The sequence below is a fragment of the Geotrypetes seraphini genome, chromosome 1 (genome assembly GCF_902459505.1).
Source record: "Geotrypetes seraphini chromosome 1, aGeoSer1.1, whole genome shotgun sequence".
Taxonomy (NCBI): Eukaryota; Metazoa; Chordata; class Amphibia; order Gymnophiona; family Dermophiidae; genus Geotrypetes; species Geotrypetes seraphini.
In genome coordinates this window covers 342,593,245-342,615,602 of record NC_047084.1, presented here as the reverse complement: position 1 = coordinate 342,615,602, position 22,358 = coordinate 342,593,245, and the positions used below count along the sequence as shown (strand labels likewise).

General features: G+C 42.6%; 1 protein-coding gene across 1 annotated transcript in view; it reads left to right on the top strand.

The window, feature by feature from the left end:
- The window catches only part of ANKRD17 (ankyrin repeat domain 17), a 291,925-nt gene that overhangs the window by 123,394 nt on the left and 146,173 nt on the right, over positions 1-22,358 (top strand). Inside the window, 3 exon segments of the mRNA XM_033961546.1 lie at positions 8,957-9,194; positions 11,624-11,815; positions 18,292-18,401. Coding sequence (XP_033817437.1) covers positions 8,957-9,194; positions 11,624-11,815; positions 18,292-18,401 — 540 coding nt within the window.

Below are 22,358 nucleotides of genomic sequence, written 5' to 3'. Positions count from 1 at the left end.
AGTATAAGTAAATAAATTATAGAATCAGGATATCTTTGTTTTTTTTGTACTTCCCCGGTCAAGCTGCCGCCTAGGTTGAAACTGAGAAGCACCATTGGAAATACATGTAAGCATATAGTCCATCTGCTTATAGCTTCTTTAGGATTTTGTTTTCAAAAGGATCTCTCACATTTGGCGCAAAAATAGCTTCTGTAAACGAGCATCTAAGTGAAAAATAGAATATTGAAGCTTACCTCTCTTCCCAGGAAATGCTCAATAAAAATGAAAATGTTCCTGTGAATAATTACTTATCTGACCTGTGTTTGGTATTTGCCCTGTTATGTCTCACCAGATGCTCAAATTACCTTTTGTGTACGAGGGAACCCCCTCCCCCACCCACCCAACTAAGTAGTTGACTAGAAATGTTTCCTACTTATTAGTAAGGATGAAAATCCGGAATTTTTTGTTCATATGCTTTCCCATGTCATTTCCTGGAATGTTCATTTAATATATATTTTTTGGTCACGGGAACAAAGTCATTATGTGTACACTCATGCTGAAAGAGTGTGTACTGTGTATGCATGCTCAATAAAGGGCGGGAAGTTTCATGGCGACACCAGGAAGTACTTCTTCACTGAAAGAGTGGTGGACAGCTGGAATAAGCTCCCAGTACAGGTGGTTGAGGCCAACAGCGTGCCAGTTTTTAAGATCAGTTGGGATGCTCATGTCGGATCTCTTCGAGGGAAAAGGTCATCATAGAGCAATTAACTAGGGGGGTGGATCAATGGAGTGGGCAGACTCGATGGGCCCTGGCCCTTTTCTGCCGTCAACTTTCTATGTTCTATGTTTCTAATGGTTTGTGCTTTTACAATGGGTCCCTTTGAAAGAGTGAGCACTATTATCGGCAAATGGTAAAACATAAATTTTTTTTGTTGTTTGTAGTTTTGTTTTTTTTTTTTCTGCTCATTTTTGTTTAATAATGACATGCAGCGATTTGGGACTTGTTGCTAACTTTTTTTTTATATCATAGCAAACTAATACCCATCCCTACTTTCTAGGTGAAAACATGCTTTACGAGCAAGGTTGAGGTTACTAACAGTTCTTTTCTTGACAATGTATTTGTAGAGGAGCTTAATACTTTTACAGAGGAGGGGAAAAGAACAGAGCCTTTGAATTTCATTGTGTTAACAAAAGTGTTTACTCGTCATGATATACTTTTAGATTCTGGTGACGTGATCCTATTGCTTTTCCAGTGCCTTCTCAGCTAAAATCTTTAGATGAGCATGCCCAGACTTGGTGATACAGTGGGTAAAGCATCCTGCTGCTGAAACTGCAGCCTTAAAAGGATAATGACTGAGGGATTGTCGAGCTTTCTGTTAAAGTTTATGTATTTTTTTGAGAACTAATAAGCCTTCAGAATGCTACTTGCATCCTTGGACAAGTCATGTAAAACCTCCATTGCCTCAGGTGCAAACTTACATTGTAAGCCTTCTGGGCCTGTTGTACCTGAATGTAACTCAGCTTCAGCTCATATTTGGAAAAGCGAGTGATCAAAGATTAAATTCCAAATACAAAAAAGCAAATAGAATGTAGGAATTATTAGGATTGGCAAAGAAAGCAAAACAGAATGCCATAATGCCTCTTTCCATTGTAATAGGAATAGTCTGCTGAACCGTAGAGTTGTTCATGCATGCTCGCGAGCATTCTGCAGAAGATATCAATCACAGCTTTTCAACTTTCCCTCCTTCTCCCTGGTTTCTGCTGCCCTCTTCAGTTCTTCCTTCTGCAGGCAAACACACAGGTGTCGTTCTGATCTGCTCCCTTTTATTTCTTTATTTTTGCAGTCTTTTTTGATGGTTTGCTTTTTTTTTTTTTACATGGCTCCAAGACCAGCTAGGCCTGCTTGGAGAGGAGTGGACTCTGTGCATCCAACCTGCTGAATATTTGAGGAGCTCAGGGTTCCGGGCCCTCAGCATTTGCTCGCTTCCTTGACTCAGTCAGCAGCTTGAACACAGGCTGTTAGGCATCAATAGTATCCTTTGGGATGCCCACAGTTCTGGCTCCAGTTTTGCAGCCCCCCCCCCCCTCTTTTCTCTTTTGGGTAGTTGCTGCAGCCTGTGGGTTGATTCTGACTGAGTTCCAACTGGCAGCTCAAAGATCTCGTTGTGACTGCTGACCAGTGGATTGAGGCAGAAAATCCCTCCAGATCCAGCTATTCCTCTCAAGTTGCTGAGATGAGCTAAAGCACCTTTTCCCCTGCACATGGTCTGTGAGCACAGGCAGTGATAGCCTATGGGATAAATTGGGCGTAGGGGGTTCTGGAAAAACTAGGATACCTAGTGCTGACACAGTCCCTGGAATATCAGGGAGACTTATTCAACAAGGCAAAGGATCAAGTCTTTCTTTCAGAAGCACGCAAACAGAATCTTCATGCTCAGATTTCAGCCTTGTTAACCAAGCCAGAACCTACTGCATGGCATTACCTGCAAGTCCTGGCATTCATGGCAGCCACAATAGAGGTAGTGTCCTGGATGAGGGCACACATGTGACCCCTTCAGGATGCACTGCTGTCTCACTGATTGCTTCAGAAGGACTCCCTGCAAGTTCTACTTCCCTGGACAGTGGCAGCCCAGCGCAGCAGGAGTTGGTGGCTTCGTCCACAGTCTTTGGCAAAGGGGATTCCCCTTCAGATCGATTCTTGGGTCACCCTTACAGCAGTAGCCAACTTGTTTGATTGGTGGGCTCATTCAAGTGGTCACCCAGTCCAAGGCCAATGGACCCCCTCTCAGCAGAAGTGGTCTATCAACAGACTGGAACTCTGAGCAATTCAGATGGTGCTGCTCCAACTGAAGTCTTTACTGGAGGGCAAGGCAGTCAGAATCTTCTCTGACAATGCCACAGCGGTAGCTTATGTCAACAGTCAGGGTGGCACCAAGAGTGCTTTGCTATGTCAGAAGACAAAAGCATTATTCTGTTGGGCAGAAACATACCTTCAGGCAATCTCGGCGGCACATGTGACTGGAGTGAACAATGTTTAAGTGGATTACTTAGCGGGCAAGACATTGGATCCAGGAAAGTGGATGTTGTCTCTGCAAGCCTTCAGGCCATTGTGGGCAGATGGGGTCACCCGATACTCGACCTCATAGCAACTGTGGAAAACAAGAAGGCAGATCGGTTCTTCATTTGAAGATACGAGCCCAGAAGTGCAGGCCTTAGATGCTCTGGTTCAACCATGGCCAGAGACTGAGCTACTGTACATGTTTCCGCCTTGATCCACCGCATGGCTCATCACATGGGACCAGTGGTTCTCATAGCGGCAGATTAGGTACCCATGGTATGTGGATCTCATATGCTTACAAAAGGAGCAACGATTCAGACTCCAGATACATCCAGATTGCTCTCATGGGCTGATTGTCCTAGAAGATCTAGGACGCTTCATGGTCTTACAGCATAGCTTTTGAGCATGCAGTACTAGTCCATAAATTTCTACTCTGCTTAAAGCCAAAAAACCAACAACAGTTTCAGTGTATGCAAAGGCATGGGAGACGTTTCAGTGCTGGCGTAGCAAAGAGAAGTTAGGACCAAGCAGTGCCCCTATCTTGTCAAGGTCTTCCTGCAGAAATGCCTGTATGGACAAGGGAAGCGGTGGCGTCCCTTAGGGTTCAAGTAGCTGTTTAGGATGGCACCATAACTTATTTTGTCAAGTGCACTTCCATTATCACTGGAGAGCATGACATTCTGCCCTTGATATTCTTATGTCATGGAGTAAGTTGATCACCCCCTTGGTCAGGTGTTTTTCCTGTGGCGCTCACACTTTCTTGGTGGTACATAGGATGACTTTCTGCATGTGCACAATTATTTTCAGCATCTCTTCTCAATGAGCATTATAAAAGCCCAGGAGTACGTTTATCCTAGGTTGGACTAGGTCACTAGTCCCTAGCAGGACACTATCTAGCAGACAAAGTCCATGCTACCGCTCCAGAGCAGGCCGTGGCCTTTTCCAGGGCTGTCTCAGTAGCAACCTCTTGCCTTGCTTCCTGGCTATTGGCTAACCTTTTTTAGAGCCAGCCATGTCTCCTGCTGTTGCTATATCCTCTGAAATTAAATTCAGTGGAAGAGATGTTTTTCTCTGGGGAGGAGCACCTTGGCAGATGCCCTTTGCTTGAACAGTCCTCGGGCTATCCCTTGGAGGCTCCAGTTCTACGCATTTTTCTAAGTCCCCCCCCCCTCTACTGAGGACTGCTTTGCAACATTCCATTCGTCTCTGGATTCATCTGCTGCTCATGATAAGGAAGGAAAAATTATGTTCATACCTGATAATTTTCTTTCCTTTAGTCACTGCAGATGAATCCAGAGTCCTGCCCTTGATATTCTATTGTGGTCCTTTTGAGTTTATCCTTTTCCCCATAGGCATCAGTCCTAAGGACTAACAGGAGATGATGTCACCAACTGTGATGAGGGAGTTATTTCCTATCTGGCTTTTCATGGGATTGTGCTGTATTGGTGCTGTATTGAGCTTACTATCCTGTCTATGACAGAGCTCAGCTTTGGTGTTCTCTCTCTCTCTCTCTCCCTGATGGTAGATGGACTTAACCCACTCATCTCTGGATTCATCTTCTATCAGGTGAGAACATAATTTTTCCTTTCAAATGACATTAAAAAAATACACAATAGAGAGGTTTTCACCCACAAAATAGCAAAACTTTGCATAAAAAGGTGACCATGTCTTTGTTGTCATATCTTTGCTTCCAGTTGGCTGCAAAAGCCTCCTAGTACAAATCCTAGACGTACGTCAAGGACAATGACTACTGGATCAGTTATGGCCTGAATCAGGAGCCATGAAGACTCAAAGTAGGCCTTAAATTTCTCATTGTAACATTTTTCACATAGTATGCTGCCCCATAAAAAGGGAGGCAAGCTCATGTTAGTTTCCAAACTTTTCACAGGAACTTAGTATCAAGGCTTGTACTAATCCCAAAAATTTCAGTCCCCTGACAGGTTTTGTTTTGTTGCTGTATCTGGACAAAGTGGCTGTTTTGTATTATGTAGTGCGTGGCACTCTGAAGGTGACTTTTATTCAGCTGCCTGTAAGTCTTGAACCAATAGAGATCCAGCTCAAAAATGTTGTATGATTTAGTTTGAGACTGCAGTGAATATCCTCACAAAATTTTATTCAGTTTTGAGGAGATCGCATGTGGACAGTTTTCAGAATTGGTCTACTTGATGTGGAATGACTCAAATGGAAGAGATGATAACGGTCTATAGTTTTTTACAAAATCTCTATCTGGAATAAGATTTTTTTATCAATAGTCTTACTGCTACACTTTTCAAGGAGCCAGATAAACATCCCTTCTTAAAAGACTAATTATGGTAAGCAACTAAATAGGTGACGTTCTTTAAAGCTTTCACTATACTTGAATGACAGATGTCTGAAGGATGACAAGCTTACTTTATTCGTAACATGATTTGTTTCACTTGCTGGTTGGAAACTTTTATCAAATGTCAACCAGCAATCATCAGACAAAGGACAGTCAAATTCCAAAGGTAAACTATTAGGATCAAATCAATCCACTATCCTAGAAACCTTTAAAGAAAACCCAGTAGTGAAGTCATGACAAGATAAATTCAACTTGAGGAATTGTCAGACTTCTCTTTACTCGTAAGTTGTCTATCTACTGAGAAAAGCTTTTTAGAATATGAGAGAGCCGATTCAACCCTTTTATCATAATAGCTACACTTAGCAGACAAGATTACAGTTTGGTATTTCTGAAGAACTAAATGATATTATTCTTAAGTTCCTCCTGAGGGATATTTTCTCCAAGCCCTCTTTCGTTTCCTCACAATTCTCTTCTATGATTTCAACTCATCGGTAAACCAAGAGGCACTAACTTGACTGGAAGGATATCTTTGTTTTAGAGGAGCAATCTCATCCAAACAATCCTGTAAAATACCATTCCAGTGGCTGATGCCCGAGTCCACATTCATATTTACTGTGTTCAGTTTTGGAGACCACACTACCGAAAGGACGTGCTGAGGATCGAGTCGGTTCAGCGAACGGCCACCAGGATGGTCTTGGGGCTCAAGGATCTCACGTATGAAGAAAGATTAAAAAAATCGCGGCTGTACTCACTTGAGGAAAGAAGAGAACGGGAAGATATGATTGAAACATATAAGTACATCACGGGACGCATCGAGTCAGAAGATGATATCTTCTGGCTCATGGGACCCTCGACCACCAGAGGGCATCCGCTGAAGATCAGGGGAGGGAAGTTTCATGGCGACTCCAGGAAGTACTTCTTCACCGAAAGAGTAGTGGATCATTGGAACAGACTCCCACTCCAGGTGATAAAGGCCAGCAGCGTGACGGATTTTAAGAGAAAATGGGATACTCACGTGGGATCTTTAAGGGAGTAAATTCAGGAGAGGGGATACTTGGAATAGGCAGACTTGGTGGGCTATAGCCCTTTTCTGCTGCTTTTTTCTATGTTTCTGTGTAAAGCTGCCTCAAGAACAGCGGTTTCCAAATGATAATGACAAAAAAATGAACTTGATGCTTCAGTCCCTGCTATACTCTTGTTCAGTATGAGCTTATGGGTCACAAAGTGATTTGGCCAAGGTACAGAGAAAACAGCCATTATATCAAATCAATAAAGATTAGACCCTAGAATATGTCTATAATTATGTGTTGCTACATTCACTACTTGCTTCCACCCTAATATCTCTAAAATCAATACAAAATTTGCTACTAGATCTTCAATCATATTATCCACTTGGATATTAAAATCACCTAACACCACAATAGTTTCTTGGATAGGGAGATTTAAGATCTCCCCATGGCTTTGTGCATTGCTAGTGCCCAGAGAGAGAAGAGATTCAACTTTACTATCAAGCAGTGAAAGCTACATTTAAAATAAATCTATCAAGTGGCTCTGCATACCTGTGGCTTTCATCAGAAAGAAACAGTGCACAAAGCATTTCTTCTAAGCCGCCCCCCCTCCTCCTTTTTGAAGTTTTATTTTTGCTTTGCAGTAGGTTTCTACTATCTGCCCTCCCAAGATCATATCTGGGGAGTTAGGATTTTCTTAGAAGTCCCCAGCGCTATAGCAGTATCTCCTTCATTCTTTTTCTCATAAGAAAAGGTTTCACTTGTGTAATTTACTTTCCCAATTGATATATATATATATATTCTATCAATTGGGAAAGCAAGTTACACAAGTGTGTGTGTGTATATATGTATATATATGTGTGTGTGTGTGTATATATGTATATATATATATATATATATATATATATATGTGTGTGTGTGTGTGTATATATGTATATATATATATGTGTGTGTGTGTGTATATATGTATATATATATATATATGTGTGTGTGTGTATATATGTATATATATATATATATATATGTGTGTGTGTGTGTGTATATATGTATATATATATATATATATGTGTGTGTGTGTGTATATATGTATATATATATATATATATGTGTGTGTGTGTGTATATATGTATATATATATATATATGTGTGTGTGTATATATGTATGTATATATATATGTGTGTGTGTATATATGTATGTATATATATATATATATATATATATATGTGTGTGTGTGTGTATATATGTATGTATATATATATATATATATATATATATATATATATATGTGTGTGTGTGTGTGTGTGTATATATGTATGTATATATATATATATATATATATATATATATGTGTGTGTGTGTGTATATATATGTATATATATATATATGTGTGTGTGTGTATATATATTATAGCAAGTTACGCACACACTGTGGTTTACGAGCATAATTCGTTCCAGAAGTATGCTCGTAAACAAAAATTGCTCGTATATCAAAGCGAGTTTCCCCATAGGAATGAATGTAAACTTGCTTGATTCGTTCCCCCCTCCCCCGAGGCCACCAGCGCTGCTCCATACCCCCCTCCCGAGAACTCCCATTGCACCCCCCCAGCGATCCTGCATCCCCCGCCGAGCACCCAAACAGCACCCCTTACCCCGATTTGGCACCAGCATCATCGCACAGGACGTGCCTGTGCCCGAAGATCCTCCCTCTTGGCTGGGCTGGACTGGGCCTTGAGCATTTGCGCATGTTCAAGGCCTTCTGGTGAGAGCGAGACCAGAAGAAAGAGCGGAGAGACCAGAAGGCCTTGAGCATGCGCAAATGCTCAAGGCCTAGTCCAGCCCAGCCAAGAGAGAGGATCTTCGGGCACCGGCATGTCCTGTGCGTTGGTACTGGTGCCAAATTGGGGTAAGGGGTGCTGTTTGGGTGCTCGGCGGGGGATTCAGGATCTTGGGGGGGGGGGAACGCGAGTGGGGGGATGACGGATCGCAGGGGGGGTGCTTGTAAATCGAGTCAAGCTCGGTTTACGAGGCGCCAATTTTGCAAATGTTTTGCTCGTCTTGCAAAACCCTCGCAAAACCGGTGCACTCGTAAATTTTTTTAGGGGGTAAAAGGAGAAATTTAAAATAAATTTGTAATAGAAGCTACAAGTTATGCTGTGATGTTTAAATCTGTGCCTAGCAGTGGAGTAGAAATACCTGCTTACCCACATTTGCTGGATTGTTGAACTATTTATGTATCGCTGCTTTGTACAAAATGACTGTCCAACTGCAGTGAATCATTTCAATCACTATACTTGTCCAGTTAGTGGGCATAATTCTTTGCTGAATACTAGGAAAGTTGTATAACAAGACTGTACTTCAGTTCTTTCCTTTAAGAATGTCTTATCTGTGCATTTGCCCCTGTGACATTTCTCATTTGAGGTTCAGGTCTGTTGTTGTTTTTTTTTTTTTTTCCTATTTATTGAAACGGTCTTGTCTTTGATTTTCTGGAGGTAAAATATAAGAGTTTAGGTCCAAGTCTAATGCAGTAACAATAAACTAAGATAATTTAATTTGACCTCTCTCTGTCTCCTTTACTGCTTCCTGTCTTGATAGGATGGGCATGTGGAAGTCGCCAGATTGCTTCTCGACAGTGGTGCCCAGGTGAACATGCCTGCGGATTCGTTTGAATCTCCATTGACATTAGCGGCCTGCGGTGGTCATGTGGAATTGGCAGCACTGCTGATTGAACGTGGCGCCAACCTGGAGGAGGTGAATGATGAGGGTTACACACCGCTGATGGAGGCAGCCAGGGAAGGTCATGAAGAAATGGTGGCATTACTGCTGGGTCAAGGTAATGAGCTGTTAGCATTACAAGGTTTAAAAATGTCTTATAATTCCAATTTGGATCTGAGAGGGCTGCAGTTGGTATGTTGCACCAGAATATTCTCATTCATGTTAACTATATGTGCATGTGAGTTTTGCTTGGATTAGCTTACTGCAATTGCCATGTTGCTTAGGAGGGCAAATGGTAACCGGTAATCCACTCTTGAGTACAGATTGTGGGGTAGAGATCTCAATCTGTATACTTTGGAGGAAAGGCGGGAGAGGGGAGATAGGATAGAGTCATTTAAATACCTATGTAATGTAAATGTGTATGAGTCGAGTCTCTTTCATTTGAAAGGAAACTCTGCAATGGGAGGGCATAGGATGAAGTTAAGAGGTGATAGACTCCGGAGTAATCTGAGGAAATGCTTTTTTATGGAAAGGGTGGTAGATGTGTGGAACAGTCTCCTGGAAGAGGTGGTGGAAACAGAGACTATATCTGAATTCAAAAGGGCCTGGGATAGGCATGTGGGATCTCTCGGAGAGAAAAAGATAATGATTACTATGGATGGACAGACTAGATGGGCCATTTGGCCTTTATCTGCCATCAGGTTTCTATGTTTCTAGCAAAGTACAGTTTTCTAAGAATATGAGCAGCAGTGTTTATTTTTTGTGTATATGCTGATGGGATTGTCTCTATTATGTTTTTATGTTGTGCATATTTGTTTGTAGCTTGCCTTGATGCTTGGTGGCATAAGGATTAATATAATTAACACATTTGTACAGTCTATCGAGTTATCAGTCACAACCATGCAATTCTCTTTTCTCAAATCTTTACACTGACTCCCCATCTACTTCCACATACATTTGCAACTTATACTGCTCATGTGCATTATCATACTGCAGCTCCTCATTATATTCTCTCTCCCTTATACTCTCTCTTTTGAACCCCTTTTCCTCTGGCAGGTTGCTCTCATTTGCATCTTCTTCCTCCTCTTCCTCCACTGCTAACTCCTGACTCTACCATTTGCCTAAGTTGATACATCATTCTTGCTCTCTAGCCATGTTTTATCAAGACTAAAGACTCACCTTTGAGAGGCTGCTTTTAACATTTTGACCACTTCTGCACCATAAATACATTTTTGTAGATTCTCCTGTTGTGTGTGTGTTTGTTTCAAATAGATTGTAAGCATTATGGAGAAGAAACTCTCTGTATGTATGTACAAGGATAAACATTCCATGAAAGTGCTTTAGAAATTAAGTAGTAAGACGATTGAGACCTCATTGCATTTCCAATTGAAGTTGAATGCAACAATATTAATCGTTTTCCTTATTAAACTTATATTTATCGTATGTAAGGATTTTGAGGGCCCTTTCCAAGCTATATTCCCAGGTAAACTATTTGAGTTTCTTTGAAGTTAAAGCATAGCGTTTCCTTGAATCAAGATTATCTGGCTCTTTCTTAATGATTTAGGGGCCCTTTTATTAAAGGGTATTAAGCCTTTAACGGTGTCAGGTCAAAAGCGCGCCGGGACAAAGGCGCGCCCAGACAATTGAGCACAGCGCGTGCCGCCGCGCCGCTCTAAATGACTGTTTTTAGCGCTCCGACGGGGGGGGGGGCGTGGGGGGGAACCCCCCCACTTTACTTAATAGACATCGCGCTGCATTGTGGGGGCGTTGTGGGGGGTGTGGGGGGTTCTAACCCCCCACATTTTACTGAAAACTTAACTTTTTCCCTGTTTTTAGGGAAAAAGTTAAGTTTACAGTAAAATGTGGAGGGTTACAACCCCCCAAACCCCCCATAACGCCGGCGCGATGTCTATTAAGTAAACTGGGGGGGTTCCCCAACAAAACCCCCTTTCGGAGCCCCTGAAAATTGTAATTTAGAGCGGCGCGGCGGCGTGCGCTGCGCTCATTTGTCGGCGCACGCTTTTGTCTTTCGCGCCGTTGTCTATGAACCGCCTTTAACACACAGTAAAACAGATTATTGGAAGAGGCTCTGTGGCACTTTATATAGTCAAATCAATTTATTGAGGCATAAGCTTTAGAGGGAGAAGTGGACTCATGTTATTGAAAGCTTAAGTCAATAAATTGGTTTATCTGTAACTGGGCATTCACTCCTAGTCCTCAAGGGCTGTCATTGTGTCAGGATTTCAGAATATTCCTAATGATCATGTATTGGATAAATTTGGACATAAAGTATTTTCATTGTGTGCAGATCTTTCTCATGCATATTCAGTAGGGGATATTCTGGGCGTGAATACGACTGTTGGAGAGATTTTACCACCTTACTGAGGTGTGAATTTTCAAAAATATAGCTCTGTGTCATTGGTGCTTCCAAAGTAACAAGGCTCACTGGACATTTAAATACAGAATTGGTTCTGAAACATTTTCAGTGGTGTGCCTTATGTTCTAGCTATTCTTTATAACATTTGTGTATTATCTCTTATGCTGAAGGTGCAAATATCAATGCACAGACAGAGGAGACTCAAGAAACTGCCTTGACATTGGCTTGTTGTGGAGGGTTTCTGGAAGTGGCAGACTTTTTAATCAAAGCGGGAGCAGATATAGAATCGGGCTGCTCTACCCCTTTAATGGAAGCTGCTCAAGAAGGTCATTTGGAGTTGGTGAAATATTTGCTAGCTGCAGGTAAGCAGAAAAGATTATATAGTATAACTTTTTTTTATAAAATATGAAACTGTGCCTCATAGCATTCCCCACCTATTGCACTTTGCCAGAGGAAGACATTTATTTATTTTGATTTCTATCCCGTTGTCCCAAAAGAGCCCAGAACGGATTACAGGTTTAACATACATAGTATATATTTAACAGGTTACAATTGCTGCATGTTTCCGATGCAAGTTTTTTCTAACTAGACGCATTTTTTTAGGGTCTAATACAGTTTATGGTTTATTCTACAGTACAAGTTTTATCCTAATTGACAAACAGACAGTTTGTAGGTTGGATTTGCCATAGTTATAATGCCAGATTTTACCTTATAAGCTTTCCTTAGGTGACACATAACGGGTTCTGGTACCAGTGTACATTTCTTTACCCAATGGTGTGTTGCAGGCCATGATGTTCCCGTGACATCATTATGGTATATTCCCAACAGCTCCTTAACAAGGAAAAGTGTGGAGCACTGAGAATGGAAAATGTCATTGCAGCATGCTCTTTCAGCCAGCAAAGGGCAGTGGTGTGATAATGTTATGACTGTGTCTAGAGGGAGGAGAAGACCTGCCTGCCTGTCAAGTCTTGTCTACCAACTCAAAAGGTGGCTGAAAAGTTTGCCTGGATGTTTGAATATCGGGCCCTAAATATGCAGCTCCCTCCAGTGTGACTTATCAGGTTAAAAGCAGCTCCTTTCCAGATAAGTGTGCTCACTGGGGTCAGACAGTTTGGGGATGTTGCCAAGGTAGAACCAAGAGGTTATCAGGGTACTGCCAGAATTTAGCTATTTCTCTAGCCTGACTTGTCCAGATTATCTGTGCAATGGCTATGAATATCTCTGGTATCCATCCGCCATTTTATACCCAGATATTCAGCACTAGTATCTAGATATAAATTTAAATGCTGTGGTTGGTGTTTTAAAGTAATGCTAACCACAGAGTTTAACTATAAGGGAGTTGGAGTTTTATTTCTTTTGTTAGTCAGTGCAACTGTGGATCAGTAATAAATAGGGCTGTAGAGTCGGAGACTATTTTGGGTACCTGGAGTCGGAGTTGTGGGTACCAGAAACTGAGGAGTTGGAGTTGAAGGATTTATCGACCGACTCCACGGCCCTGGTAATAAAGAAGCATTTAGGGAGAAAGTTACCAAATTACCCCAGTGAGTTCCACTAGCCTGATTTGGTTCTGGTTTTGTATCTTTGTGTGTGTTGTCTTATCTTACAGTATATTAGGCTATTTAGATTAACTTGGGTAAGCTGGCAATCCTCAGGTTAAAGAGAGGCAATAGCCAATGACAAAAAAGTCACCTTGTGAAGAGAAGAAGAGGCTAACGAACAGTGGTTCTTAAAATATGAAGTAAGGAAAATAATTGAAAGGTCAATAAGATGCCACGAGGAATGGCTGCCACTGCCTAAAAGAATTTAGATGCTCTCCTGGCTGTTGCTAATCTCTTATATCTTAGACCTCACCACCCCCTGGAGGGAGTAGAGGTAATTTTCTTTCCTCCCACTGTGCTCTCCAGTGTAAGGTGAGTTCCTCCACTCAGAGATCTTCCCAGGGATACAGAAAGCGATTTGGCAATCCCAGACATCAGCATCCCCTTAGGGTCTTGTGTCAACCCATCCTCCAAGAAGTCCCAATGACAACATATTGGCTGCCATGCCTCTACACAGTGGGGGGAGACTGTGGCATTTTGGAGGGGATGTGAAAAAATATCCTCATACTTCTGAGTGGTGGAAATAATCCGAGAGGGCCTCAGGACTGAGTTTTAGCGTCCTGCAGACTTATTCTCCAGCCGGATGGCCGTAAAAAGAGGCCAGGGTCCGAGGGACAGCTCAAATGCTCTTGGATATTCGAGCCATAGAACCCAAAGAAGTGGTGCCTGAAGAAGAGTTGGGCTCTGGCAGATACTCCATATACCTCATTGTACCCAAGAAAGTCACAGAAGGCTGGAGGCCATCTTGGATCTTTAGGTCGCTTCAAGTTTCAAGTCAAGTGTAATAAAATCAGATGTGGCCAGATTCTTCAGAGGTGATAGCCTGACATGCTGACGTGAGAGGGAAGGCTTGTGCGCATCTCCCCAACAAGTCGCTGAAGGCAGATGGAGCGAGTGCGTCTCGAACAAGTAAGGGGACACAATCTTTCTGGGAGAAAAGGGGAGGAAGGAGCACATTGGGGTATTGGAGGGGCACGATTCTAGGACAATGGCTGAGAGGAAGGGGGTGGAGGCACAAACTCGACTCAGAAGGAAGGGAGGTGGCATGGACATGAGACATGGGAGGGAGGAAAGTGACACTAACTTGGGACATAGGAGGGAGGGAATAGAAAGGGAGAATTGTTGGACATGTGTATGAGTGAGATTTAATTCAACCCTGTGCAAGTCTAGCCTGCCTTTCCTTAGGATGGGAAGTTGGTGCATCCCTTTTTAGGTGCAGTATGCCAGTGCAAACCTCCAGAAGGGGAGTGAATGCTGGATGTCTATTGTAGCTTTGGGAGGATCTAATTTTGCCAAGATCTTGGACAGCTTGTTGCTTAGGCTTTCCTGAAGCTGGCCCTAATAGAGTTAGCTAACATGGATATTGTATGGAGGATTCAATGCTGAGACTAGTAAAGCTGTTGGAAAGGATCCCTTAATAGATGTGAATACTCCTGCTTTGACTTTGCTTCATGCAGCTGGCCCATATGTGACCACTAGGGTCCAGTTTCCACTCTAGCTACAATAAGAAAAAGTAAGCGAGTTCAGAAAGAACCCAGGCTGATGACATAACAGTTCTAGCGACCATTTGGAGCCGGACTGGCAGGATTGGAGATCAGACTCCAAGCCTTTATTGTCCTAGGGCTTGGAGACTTTCCTGGAGGAATCTGGTTCCCTGTTTGGGTCTGACAGCCAAGATACATTTCTGACGATCGAGCAGGGTGACAACCTTTTGGTGTGTCGGCTGTTCAAGTCAATTTTTGTCCACCATTTTATAGCGAATGTGGTTAAGGAATTGAAGCTGGAGGCACAGTCTTCCACTTCCCAGTGCAAGATCATGAGCAGTTCCAATGCTCAGACCTCCTTTTTTCCCAACATATCCGGACATTGGGAGACACTTGAGGGCTCAATCAAGGTGGCAAAAGCTATTTTCAGGCTATACCCAATGGCTCTGGAGTTCCAGCAGCTGTTTAATCAGCCAAAACTGGATTCAGTGGTGGCTCAGGTCGCCAAATGCACGACTCTCATGTGAGGGAGGAGTTATGTTAAAGGATGCTCAAGATTGCAAGGTGGACAAGCACCTAAAGAGACAGTTTAAAGTGCTTGCTTTGGGAGTCAAAGCAGCAACGGCAACATCTTTTGCAACATGGGTCTGTAACACCAGATTGAGATGAAACCCCATGAAAGAGGAAGACGTCTGTCCCCAGTTGGCGACTGGAAGGGGTGGATTATATGGCAGACACCTTATATGACATTATCAGAGTCATGAGCAAAGTGTCGGTGTATATTGTTTTGGCCCACAGAACTCTCTGGATCCAGCAGTGGGTGGGGGACTGCCTTCAAAGCAACCTTAAGCAGACTGCCTTTTAAGGAGCAGATGCTTTTCAATAAGGGCCTGGATGACCTAATAGCCAGTGTGGCGATCCAGTACCCTAAGTCTCTGCGAAACAGCAGACCTCACCACCCCCTGGAGGGAATAGAGGTAATTTTCTTTCCTCCCACTGTGCTCTCCAGTATAAAGTGAGTTCCTCCACTCGGAGATCTTCCCAGGGATACAGACAGCGATTTGGCAATCCCAACCATCAGCATCCCCTTAGGGTCTTGTGTCAACCCATCCTCCAAGAAGTTCCAATGACGACAGGTTGGCTGCCATGCCTCCACACAGTAGGGGGACACTGTGGCATTTTGAAGGGAGTGTGAAAAAATATCCTCGTACTTCTGGGTGGTGGACATCATCCGAGAGCCTCAGGATTGAGTTTTAGCGTTTTGCAGACTTATTCCTGAATTCTCCAGCCGTATGGCCGTAAAAAGAGGTCATGGTCCGAGGGATAGCTCAAATGCTCTTAGATATTCGAGCCATAGAACCGGTGCCCAAAGAAGAGTTGGGCTCTGGCAGATACTCCATATACCTCTTTGTGCCCAAGAAAGGCACAGAAGACTGGAGGTCATCTTGGATCTCTAGGTCGTTTCAAGTCAAGTTTAATAAAATCAGATGTGGCCAGATTCTTCAGAGGTGATAGTCTGACATGCTGACATCAGAGGGAAGGCTTGTGGGTCAGCCACGTGCAGTGCGTGAATCGCTGCCTGCTCATCTCCCCAACATGTCGCTGAAGGCAGATGGAGCGTGTGCGGCTCGAACAAGTAAGGGGACACAATCTTTTGGGACAAAAGGAGAAAAGTGGGGGGGGGAGGGAAGGAGCACGTTGGGGAATTGGAGGGGCATGATTCTGGGGTAATGGATGGAAAGTATGGAGAGGAAGGGGGAGGTGGCATGAACATGGGACACAGATGGGAGGGAGGGAGCACTAACTTGGGACATAGGAGGGAGTGAATAGAAAGGGAGAATTGTTGGACATGAGAGTGTGAGTGAGAGGGAAAGAGATGGTGCACATGGGGAAAGGGAGCAAGAGGAAAATTGGGCATAGAGAAAGAGAGCGAGGAGAGAGGTAGAGATGCATGGGGAAGAGAAGGATGAGAAGGAGAAATGTTGGATATCGTGATGGTGAGGGAACAGAGGGACAGATTGAAGGGGATGCAAGGGGGAGGAGTATTGGACATAGTGATGGAGGGAGAGATGTGCCATGATGCTGGAGAGGGTTGATAGAAGGAGAAATAGGCATGGGCAGTGGTGAAAAATGCTGCACATGACCTGCCCCGGGTGAACATCCTAGTGGGGTGCACAGCCAGACGGGTCAGGAAACTCCTGGGACCTGCACTTCAGCGCGGCTGCTGGTCCAGGCAAGGTTGACCAATCGCTGAGAACGCTGTCCAGAGGCGTCACGAAGGGGGCGGGATAGAGCCAGATCGGGAGGGTCGCTTTTGTCGCTCCCGCCGGCTTCTTAGCCTTTTTCAAACCATTGCAGTGGCGTACTGAGGACGAGGGGGGGGGTGTCAAAAAATGATGGGCTGGGGGGGGTGTAAAAAAAATGATGGGCCGGGGGGATGTAAAAAATTATGGGTCCTGGGTGTCACATACCCTAGGTACGCCACTGGCACAGGCCAAGGTTGAACACCCTGCTCTAGAGTTAACAATCTGGAAGTCTACTCAGCACACTATATTACAATAATTTATTGTTGATAAGACCTCTGCTTGTATCATTAAATGCACCTGTTGTTCATCTAATGGAGGAGTGGCCTAGTGGTTAGAGTAACTGCCTCAGCACCCTGAGGATGTGAGTTCGATTACCATTGCAGCTCCTTGTGATTCTGGGCAAGTCACTTAACACTTCATTGCCCCAGGTACAAATTAAGTACCTGTCTAAAATATGTAAACTGCTTTGATTGTGTAAACCATACAAAAAGAAGTGATATGCAAGTCCCATCCCCTTTTACCTCGTTAAACATCTAATTTGTCTTGATTGTACCTAAACTTACTTTACCAGAAAATTTAAATGTAAATTCAGAATTAGATTAGAATCTAAACAGGCTGCCAATATTTAGATGTGCCAGGAAAGTGAGATTTTCAAACCAGCAATGGTTAGGAAATTTATAGGTTTAATGTCTTCTTTTATCCACAAAATTTTAGTGTGTTTTTCTGTCTGGATTTAATTTCAATCTTTTTTACTCATCCAGGCCCAATAATAATCAGTACTACTGCATTGTTCTAAATACTCTGTTCACAAGACCCACACAGCCAAACGTTGATCATGGTATGCATTTTACCCTGGTCCTTTAATTCCATTCTGTGTTTGTCCTCTAGCACTGATAATAGGAACCAACTTTTCATAATGAATGGGGTTGCTTAATCCCCAGACAAGCTAAATAAGTGTTCAATATGGGAGTGCTCAAGCACCAACAGCACCCACAGAGCTGGCTGCTATGGAGTGATCCATCTTCCCTTTTTCCTAAAGTATTTGTTTTCTCCCTTTCCTTGGTCTTGAAAGATAAGTCCTCTACTCTGGAATGGTGGCAAGGTCACTGGAGCAGTTCTCCCTCTTAACTGCAGTAATGCACAGTAACATACAGGGTGGATTAATAGGGAGCAACACGGTATATCCCTATATGCAGTCTCATACTCGTACTCTGAACCATTTTGATTGTATTGCATCCTGAAAGGGCAAGTGTATGAAATGGATTATGTGACTGTAATTGGTGACCAAAATATTCCTTGGATCTAGGAAATAGAAATGCTTCCTGAATGAAGAAGAAAAAGAGTATATCGCATTGTTTTACTCATTTTCTATATATTTCTATCTATCATGTACCAGGTATTATGTATGAGTTTAAGCCGAACCTGAAAAGAGATATTTTTCTTTGGGCAGGGGCTAACGTACATGCAACAACTGCGACGGGGGACACAGCATTGACCTACGCCTGTGAAAATGGTCACACTGATGTAGCAGATGTCATGCTTCAGGCAGGAGCCGACCTAGTAAGCTTTTGTTCTTATATTTATAGATCACGCTTAACCATGAGCTTAAAACGAGACCAATATAAAAGCTTTTGCTGGTAGGTATTTTTGACACCATTTTTCTTATCTTAGCACTAAAACTTCGTAAGTATAGCTATTTTTTTTTTTATTCCCACCCAAGATGTTGACGTCTTTGCCGTTTGTTTTAATATTGCAGTCTCAACAGATACAATCAGAAGTGCTCACACAGCCTGCAATTTTTTTATTCTTCATGGGGAAAATTTGTTCTTGGCATGTAATCCAGGTTGGATTAGGCCATGGGTCTCTTCCATTTTAGTGTATTTGGAAGTAAGTGTTCATGCAATGGCATACAAAATAGCAGTTAGTGGTGATTATTTCATCATAATTCCCCTGTTCCAAGATTCATTTAATGAAATAGAAGTTATTTGAGGCTTTATAGACTTATTCTATCCCACATAGAATTTTGGATATGCAGGATATAAATGTTTAAAATAAATAAATGAAATAAACATCCTGCCTCCTAAAATAAGATATTTATCTCTGATTGTGAGGGGGCTTTGGATTCAGTAACCTTGGGAATCTCTGAATGCACTGTTGATGTTGTACCAGAGTAAAAAATCTTCTCTAATAGACCTTCAAAGACAGTTAAATCTGACATACTGAATGCATTTTTAAGAGATTATGATTATTTTTCTATAGATTTGTAAATTTCACTCTCCCATCATTCTTGATAAATTTGGGAGATTAGGAGTATTTTCCTCCGAGTATGTAAATTTCTTCCAAATTTTATGAAGACTGGTAATTTTTTATGAACAGGACATCTTTGCTTTGGTTGCATCACTGTTTCCCAAGTTGGTTCTGGAGTCAGGATATCCACAATGAATATGCATGAGATTGGTTTATATACACTGCTTCCATTGTGTGCAAATCTCTTTCATGCATACTCTTTGTAGATATCCTGAAAACCTGATTGACAAGGGAGGTACTTTAAGACCAACTTGGGAAATACTGGGTTACATAATACTATCACTGTTTTCCTTAACTAGTTATGGTCATGTGTCCCATGCCACATTTGGTATGGCTAACTATGAAATGTCAGGACTGCGCAAAACCACTCCTGTGTCATCCAAAACCAAACAGCCACCCATCCATCAACTATTAGCTGCTTCCAACAAAGGATTGCATGTGGTTCCCCAAGATTAGATTTTAATGTGTTTTGTATTCTAGTGCTATTTTTAAGGCTAAAAATAAGTAGTGAGCTTTCCCTTCCCTTCCCTTTCAGATAACAAGTTGTACTTTGTAACGGAATTTTTTTAATATGTTAAATTTAAATAAAGGATAGTTATAACACACCCGTTGGTACTTAAGGTCCTGACAAGAGTGCATATCAGAAACTACGAGAAGTTAAATATTTGAAAGCAGTTACTTTGGACATAAAGTCCCTTATTTTACAAACCCTATTTGCATTTGAGATTCCATAAACTGGCACTTAAATGTTTTTATCTTACATAAATGTCTAAGGGCTAGGGGACCACTTAATGACCCCTTTGCAACCCGATTCAGTAACCTCTGTCCTGATCATCCTCTGATCTGCGCATGCAAATGAGGGGAACGGCATTCAAATGTAGGCAGGCAGCTATTCACTAAAAAAATGAGGGACACCGACTGGGCTGACCGATCCACAAATAAGTGACTGCTGAGGACCAGTCGCTCAGGTCCTTTCTGACTGTCCTGCCTTCTGCCATCCTGTTCTCTGCCCTGCTTCTCTGCTTTCCGCCGCGATCTGCTCTCTGCCTCCATGACTCTCTCTCTGCTGCCCCGAACTGACTCTCTGCCTCCCTGATTCTGGAGTTACAAGTAAATGCCGCACAGCGCTGCCCTGCTTCTGCCCCGAGCCCGTGGTTTTAACCTGTGGGTTTAAAGCGGGTTAAAACCACAGACTCGCTAATAAAAGTTAAAAAAGTAAAGGGTAAAAAAAAAAGGCCTTTAAGCATGTGCAGACCATCTACAGATGGTCTGCACAGGCATCGGGATCGCTGTTCAGCGATCTGAGCAGTCGGTTGGGGGTGTGATTCCGATCGCCCTCATTTGCATGAGGGCGATTCGTGAATCAGCCCCCGACCACGGATTGGATCGCTCATGGATCGGATCCGTGGCGTTAGTGAATCTAGCCCTAAGTCCCCATTTGGGATATGCATGTCTCAGAATGAATGCAAATGCCAAGTGGGTGTGGTCTAGATATGTTTTGTGTGGGACAAGAGTATGGCAAGATGAAACACATTTATTCCCCATTTCCGTTTCCTAAAAGATCGATTCAGGAGTTATAACTGCACATTTAGTGTGAAGCACTCCACTGGAGGAATTAGAGGAATTTGCCCCTTTAATCTCCCAATGTTTTTTGCCCCTCTCAAATGCCAAACTGGCAAGGGAAATCAGCAAATACTGGGAAAATACATCTTTATTTTTCTAAAATGCCCCAACAATAATGCCGGCACAAACATGTTTATGAGCAGATTTTCAACCTGTTGAAATTTTCTACATGTCTAAAATGGATGTTTGTTGCCTGCATTTGGCACATAAAAAATGTCTATTTGTCCTGTTCTAAAACAATATTTTAGAAAATCCTCTGTGTTGTCAAATCCTCTTCTAAAATTAGAGGATGACTGAAACCAGGGGTTTTGGTTTTGACTGAACTTCAAGCTGTTACATCTCCCCACCCCCTTCTGTCCAGCAATAGACCCTTCCAGGTCCTACCTTAAGAAGCCCTAGTGGTCTAATGACCTCTTTGTTTAGGTTTATTCAGATATTCAGCACTTCTGTCTATGTAATGGGTGACATTGAATATTCAGGTGGAGCTGCTCTCTGGATATTCAACTGTTGTCCAGATAGCTAACCACATAGTGTGCTGGACAGAAAAGTACTGTCCTAATTTATCTGGGTAGTTATCCCAGTAGTGGTATGGATATTACAGCGCTGTCTTTGCTTTGTCAATGCACCGCTCTGGCATTATCCATATAGTGCTGAAGTGATCTATAAAAATATTCAGCTGATGTATTTATTTGGATAATGACTGCTGTTATTTTTATTAATACGGCTGAATAGTGGACCCTAAGATTACAAAGAACTAAGTAGAATAGGTAACAGGCTTGTATGGTGCCATGCAAAAGGCTTTACATTCTTGTGTATCTTTCACATTTTGCTGTCTAATACATTCTTAATTTTATTTCTTTAAAGTTGGAATTTGTTTCACTGTTCTACATAACATACCCTACACTCAGACAAGCCTGGAGTCCAAAAGATGGTTTGTTTCTTTGGACTGCTGTCTAGTTCCCGATGTGGAACTGGACCTTCATACCCCTGACAGAGCCATGCAACATTATGGGGGGATGGGGGACAGAACACCGCCACAATCCTAGATAAAACTGCTCCGGGAACTGCTCAGTCTGCGCTCAAGCCCACTGCAGACGGAACCTTGTGTGAGCTCTCAAACCCACTGTGGATGAACCTGGGGTGAGATTGCTCCCAAGGGTATGGACCTGGAACTCTGAGAACTACTGATGCAGACTGGCCATACAGAAATCATGCGAGGCATGTGCCTGTGGGCTACCGACCTCAGCCCAGAAGTAGATAGTGTAACAATATCAGGATTCTGAAAGTCTTGCTAGGCTTTGCATACAATAAAGAATTATGGACATTTACAACGAGCTTGGGAACGGAAGTGAATTGCCCACGGGGATGATAATATATATTTTTTAATTGGTTAAAAGGATCCCAGAGAATATCAATATAGAATTTTACAAAGAGCGTGCTTCTCTCAGGTGAGAACATTCATGGTTAAAATAGGATCCTCTCAATGTGGAAAATGTAGAGAAGCAGAGGTTACCTTATATTATGCTCTCTGGGCGTGCCCATCCATTAATACTTTTTGGACAGAAATTTCTGACTTTCTAAACGGCA